The sequence below is a fragment of the Eupeodes corollae genome, chromosome 1 (assembly GCF_945859685.1).
Source record: "Eupeodes corollae chromosome 1, idEupCoro1.1, whole genome shotgun sequence".
Lineage (NCBI taxonomy): Eukaryota > Metazoa > Arthropoda > Insecta > Diptera > Syrphidae > Eupeodes > Eupeodes corollae.
In genome coordinates this window covers 112,986,506-113,002,778 of record NC_079147.1, presented here as the reverse complement: position 1 = coordinate 113,002,778, position 16,273 = coordinate 112,986,506, and the positions used below count along the sequence as shown (strand labels likewise).

Below are 16,273 nucleotides of genomic sequence, written 5' to 3'. Positions count from 1 at the left end.
AAAATGTTGAAATAAGTGTCTTAAAGCTAGTTCGTTCATGTGCAATAGACGAATTATCCATTGAAGTAGATTTCGAAGTCTTGTTCAGAAAAGTCATATAATGCCGCTGTATTTTCCTGCATTTACATTTATACTGATACAACTGACGAGAAATCCCTCCATCTGTTATAAAGTCACTGATTACAGATTGTTTACCCATTTCGCTGAACCTGTGTTAGGAACTACGTATACCAAATATTTGGATCCCGGTTCTTGAATTTTTGAAATGTATTATTCAAGAATGGTGCCCCTGTGTCATTTACCTCATTTATTAACTAGTTTCTTGGTTCTTTCTTTTTTCCCATCGAAACATAAAGCAACAAATTCTTAAATACTCTTCTATTTCATTAATTTGTCCCGACCTCGACTTCAGACTTAATCTCATACTAAACAAAAAAAGCCATTACTGCTGCTGCCCCATCAGACACTCCATGCCTTTCACATGTCTTTCATCATGTAGGAAAATCAACACTCTTCTTCTCAGGAACTCATTTATCTGAACTCAAAAAAAAAAACTGAAAAAAATATTTGTCACCACGAATATTTAACGAACAAAAAATCATTTTATCTCCAAAATAATTTTGTGCAAAGAAGAATAACGTTTTTGACATCTGGTAAAATTTTGAGAAGAATCGAATCGAATGTTTTTTATAAAAAGTAAAAACCTAAAAAAGGCATTACGAAAAGTTCATAAAAGGTGATTTTCGACTCAAATATCTTTCCATTAATTTTTGATTATTGCTTCAAACTAATTTTGTCTTATAAGAAATATTGTTTCCAACATTCGGTAAAATTTTGAGAAAAATCGAAAAACAGTTTTCTCAAAAAAAAAATAAATTCTACAAAAAGTAGTACGTAGTATTTGGTAAAATTTGATGTCCTGTTCTCGATATCTCGTGAAAAGTAGAAAATATAGACTTCAAATTTATTTCATTCATCTAATTTGTATTTGTTTATATAAAAAATAAAAACTTTTATGAAATGCTACTTAAAATCTCGTTAGCAAAAATAGATTTTGAAAACAAACTATTTCATTATATGCAAAATATGACTGACAATTTTTTTTAACAAAACACAAAAACCTACAAACTTTTAAGCAATACAAATCGGATAGACGGGATGAGAAGTTATAAGTGTGCATTGCAATTTAAAAAACAAACTTATCGCTCTGTTGAAAACTTTCTAATTTTTCAAATTAGTTAGTTTTGTATTGTAAATGATACGCTTTCATCTTCTGTACGATCCTTGGATGTAACTATGCCTGCAGACTCTAAAGAGGAGAGCTCTTTTGCAGTTTCCAACTTGAATTTAAATTGGTGCCTTTAACCTTTAGGCTTTCATTAAATTAAGCAACTGTAATTTACATTGTTCCTTAATAAATGTATTAATATTAACATTTTTTATTTCAAAATTGTAATTTCACGTTATTGAAAAACTAAACACCTTCCCGAACCTCATACGAAATCCTTAAAACAATTTTTTTCTCGTTTGCAACCATTAAAAGCATTTTAAGTTCAAAAATATTTTTGCACCAACAAAATACAAAAACCATTAATTTGGATACTATTTTGTTTTCATACTTTTTTATTCAGGCACCAAACTCAAAAACAAAAGTTTGCAGATCTAATAATAACAAAATCCTTATGTTATTATATACGAACAAAAAAAAAGCAGTTCAAAGCAAAGAGGATTTAATCCTTATCGCTTCTCTTTCAAATGGTGAGCTTACCCATACACATACAGAGTTGTGTTAAGTTAACATATAGGTACATAGGAAATTTGAGTATGCATACGAAATGGGCTAAAGTGCTTATGGTGGTTCTGAGTAAAAAATGTGCAAAAATATCCTGCACAACCAACATCAGCACCAACGCCACACCACCGACTGAAAGGATCTAAGGATCTTTGATGTTGAAAAAAAAACTAGGAACAAAAAAGAAGTTAACGCCCGGTGTAGTATGCTTTATGCTTTATAGGAAGAACATCTCTTTTCGAGAGATATAAAGGTGCGTGATGGTGGGATAAGATGTAACACCTCTTCAGCGCCCAACATTTGGAACGATATGCTTTGAATTGTTTAATCCTTTTCTTTCGAGCGTCGATGAGAGTGTTTTTAACCGGAACTTTCCTTGAGAATGTTCGGGTAGGTGTATAAGGCGGAGTCTACTGCATTATGACATATTTTTTATATGATTTAAAAAAAATACTTTGATAAAAGTCTACTTCTCTTCTCTCTGTATTGGTAAATTTTCAAATGATAGACATGTTCATTAATTTTTTCTCAAAACCCGCCTCTGTGTATCAACTCCTACTTTCACCTCCCCGTGTCGAACATCGGGTGCCCAGTGAATCAACTGGAGATTGGGTTCCAACCACAGTGGAAAGTTGTTGGGGGCAGCAAACGAGAGATATATGGTGTTTTCACTATTGCACCTATCCTTATCCAGGCGGCAGCGGAGGAATTCCAGAGATGGAATCAACGGTTGCGTACAGTATGGGGCTTCTTCGACTTATTCGGAGCCCAGGCCTATAAGTTATACTGGCCCTCCAAGTTGGGGGTTGTGCCGTCGGGTGACTTCCTGACCACGTAAAAAACTCCTAGTTGCGAAGCACCAACAAGCCTCGGATACGGACGGATTTACTGTTGACAACCTAGCATGCAGATGGAATGTTAGGTACTTTACAGACTATGTGCAGCCGAAGAATAAGCGGAGGCCCTAGAGAGCTATATAAAGCAGACATCACCGACATCCAGGAAATACAATTAGATGGGCCTGGCAAAAGCAGGATGAAAAACTGCGATATTTACTATGGTGACAGCTACGGAGAAAACCAACAACGTTTATATGGATGCGGCTTTTTCATGGGAGCCAGACTTAGCCAACAAGTCTTGATCTATAGGTGCAACAAAGATCATCAAGCATCAAGCTCTTGGGCAAAACAAATTAGCAGTGTCCTAGCTACGATATTAAAATTGTTCTTGGCAATTTGAATGCTAAGCTAGGAAGGGCAGACATATGTGGTGGAATTAGCCGGAAAAACAGCCTGCACGACAACAACCCCGACAACGGATTCCAGACTTCATATCAATCTGGAGGAGAAGATGGTACGACGAGCTGTACGGGCTGTACAGTGACGTAGACTTAGCCATAAGATGGCTGGGTCACGTAGAGCGCATGGAAATCAATGTCCCGGCCCGGAAGACCGCGAATCAGTTGGCGCGCACAAGTGGAACTGGAGACATCTATCTAGGGACCGAGTTTGATGGAGAAGTTTTTTGGGTGAGGCCCTAGTTCACACAGGACTGTAGCGCCACCTTAAGTAAGTATTTTGCTCATGATGTAATAGTTTGATTTCGAAATCAATTTTTGTTAACGAGATTTTTTTTAATAAAAAAAAAAATGTATTAAAAAATTACTAAATTCCGAAAACAATATTTTCTGTGAGATAGAATAAGTTTGAAGCCAATGTTTCTAATTTTTGAAAGGGTATTTGAGTCGAAATTCAATTTTACCAACATTATTAATTTTTTTTCTGGTCTTATTTAAAAAAAAATTGTCAATTCGATTTTTCTCAAAATTTTACCATCCTTCAAATACGTTTTTTTTTTTCGTTGCATAAAATGTTTTTGGAGATAAAATCATTTTTGGTTTCAAAAAAAACGTCGCAAACGCACGCACAGACATCTCTTTAAAAATCTTTTCTTTCGAATCTAGGGACCTTGAAACGTCGAGAAATGATAAAATGTTCATTTCAACGAATCGGACCGATTACAATAACTTCTTATGGGAAGTTAACAAAAAAAATTACTTACGGATTTTTTATGTTGAATGATTGTCTAAAAATCAATTGATATTCAATTATCAATTGCTCGACTTCAAAATGTTTTCATTATGTGCTTAATTTTGTTGTTAACGTAATATATTGTTCTTAGAAAAATTAAATCTGTATTTGAAATCGAGGAATGTTACTAAAATTGGTTTTCGACTAAGGAACTTGTTAACAAAACGAGATTTAGAAATCAAACTGTTTCATCATATGCAAAATTCTTGATAATTTTTAATTATTTTGTCATAAAAATACAACTGAAAACATTTTTAACAAAACACGAAAACCTACAAAAACAACAAAAAAATTGATACGAAATGTTTTTCGACTCTAGTATTAGGAGAAGAAAGGAGATATAATTGACTTCAAATTATTTCTCTCACACAAAATAATGATATGAATATTTTCTTAAAGTTTTAAGCAATAAAAATCGAAACACGGGATGGGAAATTGTCCATTTTTTTAATAGTTTTGTTTTAAAAGGCAAGGAGGAGTAAAATTTAAATAAATGAATAAGCCTTATTTCATGTGACCATAATCCAATACCAAAACATTTTTAAACCATTTAGGCATAAGAATAACGTATTTTTAATCTAAATATAACGTAAGTACCAAAATTACTTCTAAAATATTGGAATGTTGATGAAATATTGATTTAATATTTGTCCTATGTAGATCAATATTATCAACACCAAGAGAATTTCTAAAATATGTACTTACGCAAAGCCGGAAATTATTACAATTATTACGAGAAAGCATCTATCAAAATATTTTATTCGTACGAAGGTGTTTTAATACAAACTTTATTAAAAGGTTTCCAGAAAAAAATTCTTATATTGGGAAGTTATGCATTGTTGGATTATTATTTACATTTAATTCTATTCTATTGAAATTAAAGATATTTCGCTTGAAAGGATTAAATCTGTATGGAGTATGCACTAGCACTTGTATACAACTAACTTTGGAGACAGCATATTTACCGTACTGTACTCTAGGAATCAATTTTAAAATTCATAGATTTTATTGATATTTTTTCACATGAGTTAGGTGATAGCTCAAACTTACTTTTAATTGGCGATTTAAATGCAAGAGTGGGTGATGAAAAAGGTTTTGTTAACAATATAAATACAATCGAGCGAAATTTAAAGGACAATTTAAGGTCCTTGAATTCCGTAACTCTTTTAGTTTTCAATTGCTAAACTAGTCGATACGATCAAATAAGTGGTCAACGTTCATTTGTCATTGACTATTGATTTATTAGAAGTATTTAACGAACTATTTTTAGTCCACATGCCAGTTGTTGGAACCTTCAACCATTCAGAGGCAGCTAATGCCACAATCACTAGAAACGAAGATGCATATAAAGCGAATGTATATAAGGACCAACGAAGTCATGAAAATGTAAGATTTGATTATCTAGAGGGGATCAAACATACAAGAGAAGTGTGCTATTCTTGGCTAAGACTCTTCCACAAAGTAAGTAAAGAAATACATATTTTTAAAACCAATCAGAGGTTCGAATCTAAGGCGCGTAAACAAAAACTAGCTATGATCTGACCAGAATTTTGCACATTAGCTCTTAATTTAAATATCCTCAAATTTGTTGATATCGGCCTAAGTCCTTTAGTACTTATTTCAGAAATATTTCAATAATTGTGAAGCTAACCTTAAACGAGATATTCAAGTATACTGCTACACTCCGTCTAGCCTGCTAGATCCTGTATGGATTCACCGAAAACTATGCAAGAAGCTTTTTCTATCATCAACGGACTCAAGGATAAAAAAGCAGATAGGATACCTGTTCAATAATAGAAGTTTGGCCGAAAAATCTTATTCAAACGCTGACTGGTCTAATAAACAACGTATTAAAAGATTGTGTAATAAGTGGACAGTTTAAGAACTTTAGAATTTTAGTGTTAATTATTCACAAGAAAATGTATACAATGAATTTTGTGAACTACATAGGTTGAGAGGTGTTTCCATTCTAAATGCCTATTATAAAATTCAAACTCAAAAGGTGGACTTCATCAAAAAATCTTATACGATAAATTTAAGTGTGCTTCAAGTGTATTCAAAAGTATTGATGACTCTTACAAGACATAAGAAACTGGTATATGAACTTTTTATGGTTTTTAAAGCAACATTCGGCACGGTGGTCGGTCGAGAAAGCAAGCATAATGAAAAAACAAGTTGGATATGGAATGCCTTTAAAATTTGTGTTTCTACCGAACCGAAAATTCAAGCCCTTAAAATACTTTTAAGAGCAAACTCACGTGGAACTCTTAAGTTATTGGTAAATAATCTCCAAGCGTTCTGTTAGCTGTGGAATATAAATAAACCAGATAAATCCAAAGTTATGGCAATACGACAGAGGGAGCAGGTAGAACTACTGAAAACAAAAAATGGTTTTACGAAGGGAATAACGATGAGGTTGTAAAATAAAAACGTTTACAAGAAAAACTATATACGGTATAAACTGCAATAAACGAAACTTTTAAAAATTGCTTCAACAACAAATGTATAAGTTACATTTAATATGCAGTCTTTGAAACTAGTTAATTCAATTCTCTTTTACTGTGCACAATTTGCAAGTTCAGAATTTGAGTCGGTGGAGAAACTTTTAAGGTACTACCACAAAAGAGCATATCATATCCCGCCAAACTCATCGAACTGTATTATTATAAGAGACAATGCTAATTAAAATTGACTAAACACCAGTTTCTTCAATCCAAATGATTTAAAACAATAGACGATTGCTTAAAAAATGTAAAAGCTTAGTTGAAGATTGTGGAATTATTCCTAATACAATTCTTAAAGAACATAGTACTGAAAGACTTTTGGTGTATTGAAAAATATGAGAATCAAGCAACAAGATAAGTTCACCGAACTTTAAATAATTGGCTGGATATTACCAAGCTTGACTCAGTGGCGTGATGGTTAGTGAATTGGACTGTCATGGCAGAGGTTATATGTTTTTCGTTGGTACTGCCTCTTGCGAGGAATTGAGTAATCCTCCAAGAATAATTCTTTTCATGAAGAGTGCTTTATCAAATTATCCGTTCGTAATCGGCTTAAAACTGCAGGTCCCCTCCATCCCTGACAATATTAATCGCACACAGAAATGGTTGAGAGTAGTAAGTTAGGTTAGGTTAAAGTGGCTGTCCAAGATGGAAACAGACACACTTAGGCCAGTTTAATGGCATTGTGATACCTCATGAATCTTGAGGCTTCCTCGTAAGCTCAATGGAAAGGTTTGAGTTCCTTACAAAACGTGAGAGCCTGATTATGCTGACATGATTTAGATCGTTCAGATCGTTAAAGAAGAATTCTCCTAGGTAATTCTTGTGTTTTTGAGCCAGAGTAGGATGGTATGCGCTGTACTGTTCCTGACGAGTTCATCTGCCTTACCTGGTACGCAGAGCTTGCAGCTATTTAATTCGTAATAATTGCAAAAGAGGTAAAAATGGTGATTTTAGAAACTGGTACATCAATTTAAAATAAGACTTCAAAATATATAAGTACAAATCACTTATAACTTAATATGAGATATTTAGAACACAACATATAAACAGAGTGTTCGTCAATTGATTACAAGAAAGAATTAGTTTTACTTTGAAATTTCCTCCTCGTAGTTACTTAAAAGATTTCTTAGATAATTACCATAAAACTTAAGCATTTTAAGCTCATTTGAAGATTTAAGATTACCTTCTTATAAATTCTCTGCTATTAAAACCTAAAACTCATGTTGTGTGAAATACCTGTGTATAGGCACCTATTTTCTTATCTTTAACATTAGATATTCAAAAGCTAACCAATAAAGCTAGAGTGTTATCCATATAGGACTTGTATGAGACCATCGCGTCGTCGTCGTCGTGCGGGTATGAAGTTAAATATGTAAATATCTGAATTAGAATTAAATACCTCTAAGGGAAAATTTGCTGACAGAATTAATTGTCAGGATTAAACCCCTTCATCGCACTCCACTACACTACAAAAATACATATATCTACACACATATGTATATGAAGTGTATGGTTGTTGGGTATTTGTGTATAGAAAATGTACTCAGGTTTGGGTATAAGTACTCGAAAAGGTAAACCAAGAAACCCAGATGCGCTTGACTTTCCTGTACCTATAAAATAACACATCACTACGACACTATGTCAGTTCAACAGCTTCCGGCTTCCAACATAACGCATGCAAAGTATAGGTTAAGGACTCTGTTTGAAAATTTCCAAATATGTACTTATATCAGAGTATATGTATAGCTGCAAATCAGAATACACAACTAATTTCCAAAAATCATTTGCAGATAGGATAATACAAGCTAATAAATGCCTAACACACCTGTTTATGCAAAACCTTTTGTACATATATGATGTCTCGGTTATCACCTTCACCTTCCTTCCGTACATCCATATCCATATGTACAAAGGTGAATTGATGTTATAGTTTGCCCTCCGATGGGGCTTCAACTATATCCTTCCATTTCTTCAACGTAGAATCCGTAGGTACCGCAGTTGGCTGCCTACAATAACGTGTACTGAGCTTTATGTCGTTGGCGTTTCAGGTCGTTCGTCGCTCGTTAAGAAGATTGAACTTCGTATAGGGTATACAACAACTCTTATGTGTGTAAGCGCAAATGTATCTTTTCCAATTTAGAAAACTATCAACATCAACTAAGATATTCTTATTCACTTCACTAAAATTCTTATATTTTTGCGATGTCGAGGAGAGTGAATATTGAAATGAAACGACACTCAACCTCAACCGATTAGTTACATGTAACTTTTTAATATTCGAGCACATTGCCGTGATAGAAGAATAGAAAAACACAAGCTTTATCATGTTTAAAATTTCGTCAGCTATAGCTAATGTAGGGTTTTTCATCTCAAATTTGACTTTTGATCTTTAGCTGTAAGAGAATTTTATAGTTAATTACTTAAGGTGTCGCTAATGGCCTGTGTGAACTAGGGCATCGCCCAACAAACTTCTCCATCTGGCTCGGTCCCTAGCTGGATATAACCAGTTAAGCACTCCAAGTAGGGTGAGGTCACTTTCCTGATCGGCGGTTTTCCTTTACTGCGCTATCCTGTGGGTGTGGATTCGAAGACTTTCCCGGCTGGAGCATTGGTGTCCATACGCTCTACGTGCTAAGCCATCGAAAGAGTAATAGTATTTTTCTGTTTGATTTCAGCATCTGGTGCTGTTTTCTGTGTTAGCGGAGCCCAGGTAGACAAAGTCTTTAACTGTCTTAAAGTAACGACTGTCTATGATGACATTTTTAGATATAAACGTTGGAGTTGTTTTTCCTTTCTTGATGCCGCCTCTGCCTCAAAAAGCCGTATGGGCCTCACACTGAGTTCTTCCGATTGTGTCAATGTCATCTTCATATGCCAGTAATTGGACAGAGTTTTGAAAGATAGTACTTCAAGCTTTGACGTGGGAACACTGCATTATTCTTTCAAAGTGTTTAAGAAATCGCATGATAGCGCATCACCTTGTCTAAAACCTTTTTTGGAATCGAATGGTTCGGTTAATATGTTTCCATTCTTAATGGAGCAGCGAGAATTCTCCATCCATGCTCGTTCTACACAAAAGGACGAGTTGGCAGGGATGTCAAAACTAGACATGCTCTATACAGCTCGTCCCTGTTGATACTGCCTTGAAATCGATGAAGAGATGGTGAGTGTCAATTTAATGTTCTTTGGATTTTTCTAGGATCTACCGTAATGTGAGTATTTGATCGACTGTAGACTTTGTTGGTCTTAAACCATACTGATAAAGGCATTTCAGATTCTTGACGATGGGCTTCACACGTTCACATATTGCGGCAGTTAAGATTTTACAAATGATGTTAAGTTGACTGATTTCTCTATAGTTGGTGCAGTTTATAGGGTCTACTTTTTTTAGTATTGGGCAAACATTTCTGAGGTGTTATTCATCGGGCACGCTTTCTTCCGACCATATCTTACAGGTAAGTTAGTGCATACTCGTAACTTGGCATTCAATCTTACTTGGCATCTGCTCCAGCGGCTTTGTTAGACTTCAGTTTGGATATGACTATCTTTATTTTGTCGGGAAGACGCAATTGTTGGTTTTCATAGTCCATATTTAATGGATCATTTAGCCTTATGCGGAATTCGGTCATCACCGTTATACAGTCTCCAGAAGTGGTCATTCCATATTTTCAGTATTGGCTATAATGGTTCCACTTTTGTCTATGCAGCCTTCGGTTCGAGCCTTATGAACTTGAGAATTTCGCTCAAAAAACTTTTGAACCGAGAATATCGAGATGTCAAGTCTCATTGATGCAAGTGCCATCCGTGGATAATGCTAAGAGGGGATCTAGCTTTAACGATACATGACACCATTAGGTTTTGGAAGCATTCAATTCCACAAGGAACCTTATTCCCTATAATAGTACAATGCTGTTTTGATCGGAATTGAATACGCATATTATATTTTGTCGCTGCAGTTCCATATCCGAAGAAGTGGAAGCTTAGAGTACTATCGTCAGGAAAACAATGAACAAGAAATAGTGTTAGCGATAAAACAGAGCCCTGTGGTACACCAGCATTTGTTTTTTGTTTTTCAGACTTCAACCCATCCAATACTACTTGTGTTGAACAATCCGAGGAGAGATCCATGAAAACTGAAAGCTGTCGAGAAGAGAGCTTGATGCTTAACCCTATCATATGAAATAGCAAATCTAATAATCTTACTTTCTCTAAAATGATGCGTTAGGAATTGCTCCTTCTTAGTTTTAAATTTGAGAACTGCTTCATTTATTTATAGAATTTACTACATTCTATCTGGGTTTTGAGTTTTGACAAATAAAATAAAGTAATTCCATCTTCAGTCACAGCTTCCATTGCGATAGGGTAAAGACTGCGTTTGAAAAGTAATAATTGAAAGTAAAGACTGCGCTTGAAAAGTAATCATTGAGTGTTGAATAAATAATTTTGGAGCGATTTAATTAAAGTGAATTTGTGTTTTATTTACAAAGTGTGAATAAGTTTTAATTGTGGGACCAAGCCGAATATTACAATACGTGTATACATATGTACAATTCATACATTTACAAAAATGTGTTTATGTCAAATCTTTCATAACCCAAAACTACTTTAAATCGCAATTTATTTGAATTACATTGAACAAAGTAATTAAACAACTTTATTAAAATAACTATAGAACCGTACTGGTTTATATGAGAGATGTGAAATTACAATATGAGCGTCAATCAAGTGACTCAGAGTCTTTGCATTATATTCCCATTGGGATGGAACACAGCAAGTCCTTTAACTTGGTCTCTAAGGAAAGGCAGAGATAATAATTACTACTTAGGCACGCTGCTAACACACACAATACACGAATGTACATATTAATGCTATTTGTTGTAATTTTGTATGATTGTGCTCGTATTCGTCTGTAAAAGAGGCAAACTACTAATTTGTAATTTGCAAAACGTCTTCATAACAAATGTAGAAGGGCTCTCTGCTAATTTATCATACCTAATTTCAAGCATTCCGTCCCAGGACGTGAGTGGCGATGCTTCACACCAACTAACTAAAACTAACTATACTTGTAGGCTCAACTACTACTCACATACATATACAATACACATATAATGGAGTGGGGCTATACAGAGGTACAATGATTAAATCTAACTTTTGAGAGAAAAGTTTCATTGTCCTTCTTTATGTGTAAAATAAATATTATAATAATGGCACGGAGGATATTTTATTTTCTATATAAATGTATGAGAAGTTCCTTCAACTATCACTATCCTGCAGCTGGCATCACAATGTTCTTCATCATCAGGATAAGGATAATTTCTCTTAGAGTATGACGGTGACAAAGTGTTAGCTGGAGGCGGCGTAGCAAAACTGCCGCGAGGTGATAAGGGATAATGAGTTTTTTGTTAGTAATAATAACATAAACACCATCAAGGGTATGAAATTGAGGTGGGTATAGCACAAATCGTATACCTTCCTTTACACTCATACCCACGTCTATCCCTACATGCTATGACAGAGCCTTAATTATCATGAAAATATCATATTATATCATGCTATCAGCGGGTTATTTTAGGCTTAAATAAAAGCAAATAAGTTTTAACTTTGTGAGGAGGCTTAGAGCAATGTGATGTAAGGCAGTTACAATTGTGTGAGAAAATATCTGGCAAATTTCAAGATTTTTAACGTCTTCAGCCTTGAAGTTTTTTTTTACAGCTCCAAGGATAACAGGTTTGGGCAGAAGCAGTAGATCTGACATTGTATATCTTATGCATGTTCTATCTCAAAGTGAAGAAAAATTATACAAATGTCTAAACAAAATTGAGTGAATGACACCCACACCTTGAGATGCCTACCTTCCCATAAAATTAAAAACAAAACATTTTCTTATTCTAAGCTTTGGCGAAAATTAAGTCTCGATGTTTTCCTTACGAAAATAATGGATAGGTTACTGTTGATTAATATAACCACATTTTTTTTCAAAGCTAAACCATGTGGCTTTCCATTTACCTAACCAAAAATTGGAATTCCTTTTAAACGAAATTTCATGGTTTCATAAAATCACAAAAAGAAAACCAACCCAAATTTGAAAAAAAAGTAAATATAAAACAAACGAGAAATGGAGTAAAATTGGAAACATGTGCCAAGCAATTTCATGGAACATTTATCCTAGATTATACATTATACCGCACATTCTCATTTCTATTGTCGTTAATGGATAATTAGCATAATATCGTCCCAAATGATTAATAGATACATTTTCTAGGATGAGGATAAAATGGTATTTGGAATTTTTGAATCTTTGTCATGGAATTGTGATTTATTTTATTTACCGGTTGTGGAGTTCTGCTGTTTTAAAAGGTAAACATTTAAGCATTTTCAGGAAACATCAGAATAATAGGTATTTTTATCAGTGGTTGTTTTAAGGAAATATTAGAAAATTTCCTCTTCCTCTACTGCGCTATGCTGAATCAGGTAAATCAATTTCGCTGTGGATAACACATTTAACACATCTGGATAACCGCAAGGAGACATGGAAATCTTCTGATCAAAGAACTGTCAACCAGATTGACCGAATTGCGATCGACGCACGACATTTCTACAGTATATAAGACTTCCAAACATTCTGAGGGCTAAAATTTACTCGGACCACTACCTTCTTGCAGCCAAGGTTCGGCTACGGATATCCCGATTTAAGTCAAAACAAGACAGTACAGTGATAAGAAGGATTCGACGTTAGACTGCTTCAATCGCAAGAGACTGTCGTATACTTTTCCGATCGAGTCTCTACAAAGCGCTTAAGAAGTCCTATGCTTCCTGCATTTAGCATTGAAAACCAGTGGAAACCGCCTCTGGAGTGCTAGGATTCACACGGCCGCCACAGCGAAACACCTGGTTTGGCGACGAATGCCGGCAATCGCATGCAGCTAAGTAACAGGCATACAAAACGGCGCTGCACAGAAGGACCAGAGCTGATCGTAAGCTCTTCGAGCAGGATAGGAGAGAGGAACACCGGCTTCTTAAATGGAAAAGAGAGCATGAGAAACGCGGGTTCGAGGACATAGAGAGATTTCACAACAGGAACGAGGTTGTAAATTTTACCAAAAGGTAAAACAAAAATTCCAAGGGTTCCAGCCATGAACCGTAGCCTGTAAGGGCGATCGGGGAAACATCGTAGTAGAACCGCAACCTATGCTGAGAATGTGGAAAGACCACTTCTCCTAATTATGTAGGTAACGACGATGACGGACCGAATTCCGCTGTAAGAGAGATAGAAGCACTAAATCTATACTTAGACGCAAAACAACAATTCCGCCTACCCAACCTCGACGAAGTGAAGATTTCGAAACTGGGGTCCAACAAAGCAGTAGGCGATGACTTGGTAAGGAGCATACACCAACTCATCTGCAAAATATTGTTGGAAGAAAGCACGCCCAATGAGTGAAGTTTTAGCATAGTTTGCACAATTCATAAGAAAGAGGCATCAGTCTCCTGAATATTGCATATAAGATCCTTTTTGCTGTATTATGTGAACATCTCAAGCCGTTCGTCAACAATCTGATAGGTCCTTATCAGTGTGGCCTGAGACCAGGACAGTCCCCCATTGACCAAAAATGTACATTACGGGAGATCTTGAAAAAAAAACCAGGAACTTCAAATCGACCAGCGCCGCTGAAATCAAACGAAATCAAACTCTTACAAATCGCTGCTTCTTTGGACTTAGAAGGCATCTGAGTTGTAAAGTCCTCTCTCTAGCATCTAAAATCCTCACCTATAAGAAGCTCATCATCCCGGTTCCCATTATTTGAGCTTGGGGCCTAGACGGTTTCAAAGAGAGATGATACAGTCCTAGGATACTTCGAGAGAAAAATCCTCCAGGTAATGCAACGACGAACTGTACGGGCTGCACAGCGACACTGACCTAGTTGAGAGAATAAAAGTCCAACGACTAAAATTCCTGGGTCTTGTAGAGCTAACAACACTTCAGAGTTTGAAGGATATAAGAATTACTAGGTCGATTGGGTTCCTTATAATTTTTTTACGAAAATAATTGAATTGCTTGTTAAAGCAAACAAATTGAATCTGAAGTACCTATAATCATTTCGTTTTTCAAGACAAATAATTGTATTCAGTTTAAAAACGTTCAGGTTTACAATTCTTAATTATTTAACTTTTAAGGACGGGTGCACTCGTCCTTAACCAGGATAAAAACTCAAAATTTAACAAAACTTCCTTTTCATATGCTTAATATTTTCACTTAGGTACGTATGCTCTGTTTCCCAAGTGGATATAGAAAATCTTCAGAAAATCATTTTCAAAAAATATTTCCAGGCTAGTGGAAGGATCTTACAATATTGTGAGATTGTTGTATAGCTCACAACAGCCAAACACCTTTCATTGAAAATTATCTCTTTTTTATTAAGATTTTGCTGTCATTAAATTAATAAATCTGCATAAATCTAATTCAGAAATGAAACTTAAAAATCTTCATGTAGTTGGTGACTCATAAATTGTGTAGCCATACAAATATTTGTTATAAGCGGCCAGCGATATACAAAACACCAGTGTCAACTCATAAACCAAGTAACTTGATATGATTTTCAAGCTTGTCAAAATGTATTTGTTTTGTTCGTTTTAGAGCAAATGTTTTTTAGAGTAAAATACTTTAAAATTCATGAAATACAATTGTGTTTAATTGTTTATTAGTGAAGATACAATTAATTTCAAAAATGTGTGTGTTTATTCCTATAATCCAGATTTATTTTGAATATCTATAGAAAAAAAAATATTTATTGACACATCTTATAATAATGTTCTTCTTGTAAAAATTCTATTTATCTTTTTCTTATTTTTCAAATCGTATTTATTGCAGAGTCCATGACATTTATATACAAACAGGATATATACACTTACCACCATATTATTGATTGTGAATTTCAATTCAGCTCTTGGCCTCGATGGAGGAGTACTGCAGTTTGCCCGTAGAACATCACCCGGCTCATATCGATTGTGTTCGGTAAAGAGCATGGGACGTTTTTCAGGATATTCTAGAAAACATAAAAAAGTTTAAACAAAATGCAAACAAAGACATTCATAAATAAACATATTTATATAAAATAAACTTTATAGATACTCAAAGGGCACAAAAGATATAAATCTGAATTGCATATATGCACAATAATAAATAAGTACAAGTACAGAGCTTCACACACACATGCACACCACACACATAACATTATCAAACGGAATGTAGATCAATGTGTCGGAAACGTTTTGAAAGTAATTTTGCTAATGTATCTTGTGCATTGGAAAAACTTTTTTTCAATATTCCGCACAGCGTAGCATAATTTTGCATAAAGTTTTCTTATTACAATTTTTCATACTAATATTCGTCACAAGAAGAATGAACATGAAAAATAAAAAAACGGTTTAAGCAGCGCAAAAGAAAAAAATATCTTTGAGAACTTTTGAAATTTTAGAACATTTTCTTCATGCAAGACGGGAACGGTTATATCGTTAGACTTTGGAACAAATTTTTCTTCGTTTATGCTTTTTTTTTTCTTTTTAATTTGTATCACGTTGAATTTGGTATTCGATTCGATTATTTTAAGTGCATTGAGAATTTGACGATGAAGTTTTCATATCAAAGGATACAATTTTTCAAGATTGAAGTTTTTTTTAAAAGGTCAACAGTAACTCTTTGAAAAAAAAAATTAAAAAAAAAAGAAAAACAAATTTCTTAACTTAAAAGATATAACACATTTTGGGGTAAAATTTTGAATTCACTTTCAATGAACATAGCTTTGAAAGTATGTTATTCAAACTTGGTATCACACATTCGAGACATTTCGTGAAAAGAAATTTCCTACCTAAATACTTGCAATCCT

General features: G+C 34.5%; 1 protein-coding gene across 1 annotated transcript in view; it reads right to left on the bottom strand.

The window, feature by feature from the left end:
* LOC129939533 (uncharacterized) overlaps window positions 1–16,273 on the bottom strand; it is a 236,560-nt gene that overhangs the window by 111,189 nt on the left and 109,098 nt on the right. The window contains exon 4 of the mRNA XM_056047575.1: window positions 15,300–15,433. Within this exon, the coding sequence (XP_055903550.1) occupies window positions 15,300–15,433 (134 nt within the window). The remainder of the gene's footprint in view (window positions 1–15,299; window positions 15,434–16,273) is intronic.